The 6,993-nt window shown below is 30.9% G+C and overlaps 1 protein-coding gene across 1 annotated transcript; it reads left to right on the forward strand.

Annotated features, from left to right (window-relative positions):
- Nucleotides 1-308: 308 nt before the first annotated feature.
- LOC123275284 (probable serine/threonine-protein kinase DDB_G0282963) lies at nt 309-4,382 on the forward strand. The gene is made up of 3 exons (XM_044743308.1): nt 309-339; nt 1,047-4,265; nt 4,300-4,382. The coding sequence occupies exons 1-2, from the start codon at nt 309-311 to the stop codon at nt 4,232-4,234; spliced, it is 3,219 nt and encodes a 1,072-aa protein (XP_044599243.1). The 3' UTR covers nt 4,235-4,265; nt 4,300-4,382.
- The last annotated feature ends 2,611 nt before the right edge of the window (nt 4,383-6,993 follow it).

A 6,993-nucleotide genomic window follows, 5' to 3' on the forward strand; every position in this document is an offset into this window, starting at 1 on the left:
GATAATTATTATCTGTAATAAGTTATTTATCTATATTAGGCACAAGTGAGCTTTTTAAAAATAAATAACTCTTTATACCGAATTTTGAATTATGATATCAATAATTGATCCTGATTGTTGATAGTGTATATTCCGTGTATACCGTGTATAGTACCTAGTAATCCCATTGATAAGTAGCTCACCATTGTCGTAGGCCGGATTAAAATAATAGTAAACTCCTTTCTCTCTTTATCACTGACAAAACGGAGCAAGCTAAAGATTGTTAATGTACCGACGCCACTGTGTATGTAATATATATATATGTGTTGATGTCCTGGTGTGCTCGTGTGCTGGATAACGGTACAATCAAGTCACGTCACGGCTCTACAATCTCTCCCGCCACTATTTTTAATGCCGCCACCGCTTATTTGCCATTCCTGTACTTATACTGGTTAGGTTGAGCTCTCAACTTTACGAGGAATAAAAGCATCGACAAGGACGCACTCTAACACTGTAACCCAACTATATATAACTATATATAACGACAAGGACGGTGACCTGAGGGAAGGTTGTACTCAAATAACAACTCACTACCACTACTACCGTATTTTCTTCCTTTTCTCATCCTTATTTCAATTATGCCAATTGTTAAATTATCCTTATTTTTATTTTATTTAAATAATTAGTAGTTTGCTAAATTTTATCGTATAATAATAATAATAATAATAAAGTATATATACACACATTGATATTACATATAGAAGAATTTAACCGTGTAGTGACTACGGGTAGTGTGCCACTAACCTAGTTAGTTGGAGCAAGCCTTTTTATTTCTTTAAATTTTTTATTTTATTTTTCTTTTTCACTGACGTATGAGGAAGAGAAAGAGATGAGTCGCTTGGTGTTGGCACCTAACTATAGATTCTGTTTATATATATATATATATCATTGCATTGTTATTATTATTATTATTTTCTGGTAATCAATCCTTATTAGTATTTAACACATATTAATGTGATAGTTGGAAATGAGATTTAAATAAATATTTAAAATTTTAAATGTTACAGGTCCCCGCGGCGCCGTTGGCGGTTGCAACACCCCCGGCAGTAGAGTGGATCCCTGGTGGAATCCTGGTTCCCTCTTCCCAACTGTCTCGACACCAGGACCACCTAAAATTGACGAGGGACCTACGGGAATAATAAATCAACATCAACAGTACTGTGGTCAGCAGCAGCAGCTGCAGCAACAACAACAACAACAACAACAACAACAACAACAACAACAACACCAACACCAACATCAACACCAACACCAACAACACCAGCAACAACAACAACAACAACAACAAAATAATAATCGTAATACGTCTAGCCCTATTTTAACGTATTCATTTTTATCATCAACTATTCAACAACAACACTCTTATGATCAGTTGAACAACAATAACGATAATCAAGAAATAAATAAAAATTTGTGCTCATCATTGAATATTGTTTCTGGAACAACGAGTCCACCGATATTATCTTCGTCACCGTCATCGTCGTCGTCGACATCGTCAATATTATCCTCGGTATCATCATTAACGTCAAGCTTCTGCCAAATAGATTCATTGACAAATCACTCAAACAGGTGTACCTCAGATGTTTTAAGACTACCTACTACCCAAAGTACCTGTAATAATTTATACGGCACTAACGCTACGAATTTATCTTTAAAACAAACAGATAACGTTCTATCCAACCTGCTTGCCCCGAAATCATCAGATTCCTCGCATATTACGCGAGGAATCAATCACCACCATAACCATAGTCATAGTCATAATCATAATCATAATCATAATCATAATCATAATCATAATCAATCTGGTAGTGTTGCTGCTACTGCTGGAAGTAATCGAACAGTATTATCATCTTTATTAACAGCAGCAGCAGCCGCCGCCGCAGCAGCAGTAGCCGCTGAAGTGGTAACAACAACTACTTCATTAACAACAACCACAACAACAGCAGCAACAACTATAACACCAGGTTCACCAATTGCTATTTCAACTTCAACTTCACCAATAACAACAACAACAACGAATAGTTTAGACTATGCGACCGATTCGACTGCCTCAACATCTATTGCTAGTATTATAAGAAATTCAAGTGAAAATACATTAGATACAACGACAATAACAACAACAACAACAACAACAACAACGACAACAAAAACAACATTGTCTTCACCAACCTCATCAACTTCGTCACGAGATTCATTAACGGGTATTCTTTCGTCACTTAATGTAAGAATTAAATCAGAACCAACAGCTCAAGGAAATAATAGCAATCATAATATTAATAATGAAACGATAGATGATTTGAATAATTCGACACAATCAGGATATTGTACATCACTATTGAGTTCTTTACTCTCAACATCAAGAATATCATCAAATACATCCGATGCAATAAATAACAATATACACAATAACAGCAATAATCAAGATAGTAATAATATTAAAGTTGAATATTCGTTAAATGTACCATCACCTCAGGGTAATGTTTTACAAGTTACTGAAGAAAATTTAACAGCTACATCACCTTACGATATAATAAGCACCAGTGGTCAATCGCTTCATAATAATAATAATAATAATAATAATAATAATCACCATCACCACCACCACCATCATCATCATCATCATCATCTTAATCACCAAAAAAACGGTGATAAAAACCACACTAATATTGGGATTGTAACTCCATCAGTGATATCAGCAACAGATATAGGCGCTCTCGATATGAAGTATGAGACTCAATCAGTTCCAGGCTCTGGTGGACCACATTTAACGGGATCAACAGGTATTGAACCACCTCACAGTAGCAGTCAATCGAGTGGACTTGTTGTTGTAGGGGGAGGTTCACCATCTGAAGTAGTTGGTGTTGACAGCCTTTTATTGCCATGGACCACCAGTGGTCCCGATTTTCTTGAACCGTCGGATGTTAAACAAACAACAACTGGTTCTATTCAAGATACTTGGGATACACTTTTACTGGGATCATCAGTGGGTGTCACTTCTGCCCATTCATTGGCTGAATTGAAACCATTACCACCATTTACTGGTTATACTGGACATTTGAGTATTAATGGAATACCTGGACATCATTACCACACGATAGCGTCATCGGCACAAAGACCAACTATACAATCATCATCTTCCCCTACACCATCTTCTAATCACGAATACTATGAATCCTCAGTTGTATCATCCAGTACGCCTTGTCCACAGTCAACTCAAAAATCAAATCAACAATCGCATCAGTTACCCCAATCAACAACTCAACAAGTTGATTATGATATTGAGGACATTGCTGAAATAATAGGCTCTGCTATTGCCGATACAACCGTACCCGGTGGTGGTAGTGGTGGTGGTGGTAGTGGTGGTGGTGGTGGAAATGGTGATAATAATAATAGTGGTAATGTTGGTGGTAGTGGTGGTGGTGGTGGTGGTGGTGGTGGTGGTAATAGTGGAGGTAATGGACCTGGCTCGGAAAATGATCCTGATAATTCGAGAGATTGGATTGATATTGCCGAATGGATTGATACTGCTTGCTCACCAAAAACCCACGAAACCTCATCACCAATTCCCTACCCACAAATATACGCCTCACAAACAAATCATCAGCCTAATCATAATCATAATCATAATCATAACCATAACCATAATCATAATCATAATCATAATCACAGTCATAATCAGCATGGATCAACCTTACAAAGTTTATTAACAACAACGAGTTATGCACCTTTACTTCAAGCAAGACTTCAAGCTGGTAATAATACGGGTCTACAAAATCCATCATGTGGTGAAACACCCTCCTCGACAAGTCCATATCCTCCTGTTAGTCCACCTGGTAGAGTATCAACCTCCTGTAGTCCAGATCATTTGCTACATTCTTCGTTTGCTGCACCATCTCACACGCGAAAACGATCTCGTCCATCACCAGCTGGTAATCAAAATCCTTCGAAAAAAAATCCAGCTACTGCAGCATTACCGTACGGTACCGAATCAAGTCTGATTGGTGGTAAAGAAAAACCCGTTCACCGATGTTCTATTTGTAATCGAGGATTTCTTAATAAAAGCAATATAAAGGTTCATTTGAGAACCCATACAGGTGAAAAACCATTTAGGTGTGAAGTTTGTGGAAAAGCTTTTCGACAAAAAGCTCACCTTATTAAACATCAACAAATTCATAAAAGAATCGGTAGGGATTAGAAATTATTATTTATTATTTTCTTTTTTTTTTGTTTTTTGATTTTTTTTTTTTTTTTTTTTTTTTTTTGTCAACATCTATTAAGAGTTGACAATTATCCAGATCACACATATATCAAAATAATAATAACAACAGACAAATAATCATTATTTGGTAATAAAATTTACTAAAAAAAGAGCTAAGATATTCATTGAATGAATATTATTATTATTATTATGATTATGTGTGAAATAAAATAAATCAAGGTATGAAACCTTGCTTAAGAAGGACTTTAAATATTTTTTCATCAATAAAGCACCAGTGCAAATAAAATGTACTTACGGCCGTGTAAAATTGAATATTTAACGGTGATGATATAATATAGAAACAAAAAAATAAAATATATTTATAAATACAGTGTTGTTTTTGGAATAAAATTCTAATTGGTGTAACTTTAGCGCCATGTATATATAATATGACACTTTTATATATTTATTATAGATAATAAAATACTTAATTTTTGATATTGTATGTAATTTTAAATAATTATGGGTCGGTATCTCTTGCTAATGCGCATGGTACTATTTTATTTATAATTATATATATGGATAAAAGTCACTTGCGTGTGGCTAAATAAGAGTAGAGACATTACATTTAATAAAATGTACGACGAGACAATAATAAGCAAAGCGCGACCTATTGTGATCGTGCTACAACGTACCTATTAATTTATATACATATATGTATGTTACTATACATTTAAATATATATAATAAATATTATCAAGTCCTTCCGTCACGTGCTCTTAGTTTAATTAAACATTAATTTCAATAAATAATATATATATGTTTATATTTATATTGTTTTCGTTATCACCTATTATAAAAACTATTGTAATACTTTTCTCATCTTCATTCATACATTTATTTATTTATTTTGCTTCATTTATTAATTTTTATTATTATCATCTCTTTATTTTCATTCTCTTACTCTACTACCATTGATACGTACTAATATTGTTATTATTATTATTATTATTATTATTATTATTATTGTTCTCCTTTTATACTTTATTCGCTTTTTGATCTGTGTAAATTTTTCTTTTATTTTTAATATTTGTTTTTTTTTTTTTTTTTTTTTGTGACAGTACAATAATAATTCATATTATATACGAACTTGTGTAAAGTTGATAAATTTTATATCTATTAATAAATTATTATTTTATTTAGTTTTATATATAAAAATTGTCGAACAAATTATTAATTAATATAAGTATATACGTCGCATCGATGTCTTCTTTATTTGTCACTATTTATTTATTGTAATTTTTAATTTATTACTATGAATTTTCTGTTATATTAACTTTCTATTAAATTTCTCGTTATTTATGTTAAATTATTTATTAGAGTTTAAGCTTCACGGATAATATAAGAAAAAAAAAATGATTGATTGAAAAAGTACAGAGATACATACGTAAGCATGATGAAAATTAATGATGAAATGAAGGCTGTGTTCTCTCCTTTCGCAACACAAGGATGATCCACAGATCTCAAAAAAAATATTTTAATTAAAAAAAAATCCCACTGATAAGGGTATTTCTTTCATTATATTTTTCTTCCTTCTAAAACTGTTACCATCTTTTATTTTTTTTTTTTACTCGATTTTCAGTACGCATCAGTTTCGTGATTATCCTAATAATCATTTTTTTTTCACAATTTAAACATTTAGTTTTTAAAACTATATCGAATTAATTATACAATCTATCAAATTTTGTAAATTTAATGACAGTTTTGAATAATTAAATAAATAAAATATCAGAAAAAAAATAATAAGATGATATTAGTGTGTGATAACACAGTCGATGACTTAACTTACTTGGTACCTAGCGTAGCTGGCTACGCAAATTTTTGTATCTAGATTATTTAAAGAAATGTAAAAATATCAATACCAACTAATGATGATAATCATAATAAGATGAAAATGGTAAAAATTACGAAACAATGTCTCTAAGTAAATATAATAATAATAATAATAATAATAATAATAGCTAACGGAAGTAACACTTATAATTTTAAATTTAATCTTAATAACATTAATAATAATAACAATATTAAAAACAATAAGAGTAATATAAAAAGTGTAATGAATGGCAGTATTGTATCTATATTTAATATATTTAATTATACTGAATTAGTGTAAACAATCTATTTTTAAATATTTCTGTTATAAAAATAATCAATAATCATAGTCATAATAAAACGTATAAACAGTTAAGTTGCTTAAATAAGATTAAAAAAATACATAATATTTTGTTGTTGACAGTTATTTCACTATTTTATTTTAATATACTTGTTACTATTTTTTTTTATTATACAATAATGTCTGTTAACTATTATTTTATCTTTTATTCTTTCATTCTATCCCTCTATCACAATATTATTACCATCTCATTTGGTTTTATCGATATTTATGAATATTAAAAATTAAAAAATAATAATAATAAGTTAAATAGGTGACAAAGGTGCAACTTGTTTTCTCAAGTTACTTCTCTTTAAAAGTCTCCTTCTCTTTGTGCCCCTTTATAATATTATACGCACGGCCCACGTAGGTCAGTGACCCGATTATTTTGTTTTTTTTATTATTTATAACATATTTTTGGGTATTATATGAATACGGTGGAATGAATAGCCTTGAGTATTTTCATTATGACTAGTTTAAAAAAAAATTTCTTTACCAATAAATAATTTTCTAAAGTAAAAAAGTTTGTGTTTAAATGTGTTAG

The sequence above is a fragment of the Cotesia glomerata genome, linkage group LG1 (genome assembly GCF_020080835.1).
Source record: "Cotesia glomerata isolate CgM1 linkage group LG1, MPM_Cglom_v2.3, whole genome shotgun sequence".
Taxonomy (NCBI): domain Eukaryota; kingdom Metazoa; phylum Arthropoda; class Insecta; order Hymenoptera; family Braconidae; genus Cotesia; species Cotesia glomerata.

Excerpts from the sequence above, each read along its gene's own strand:
- LOC123275284 (XM_044743308.1), top strand. The coding sequence starts at position 309 with ATGTCCTGGTGTGCTCGTGTGCTGGATAACG. Across the intron at positions 340-1,046 it reads TGCTCGTGTGCTGGATAACG|GTCCCCGCGGCGCCGTTGGC; the intron begins GTACAATCAAGT and ends TAAATGTTACAG.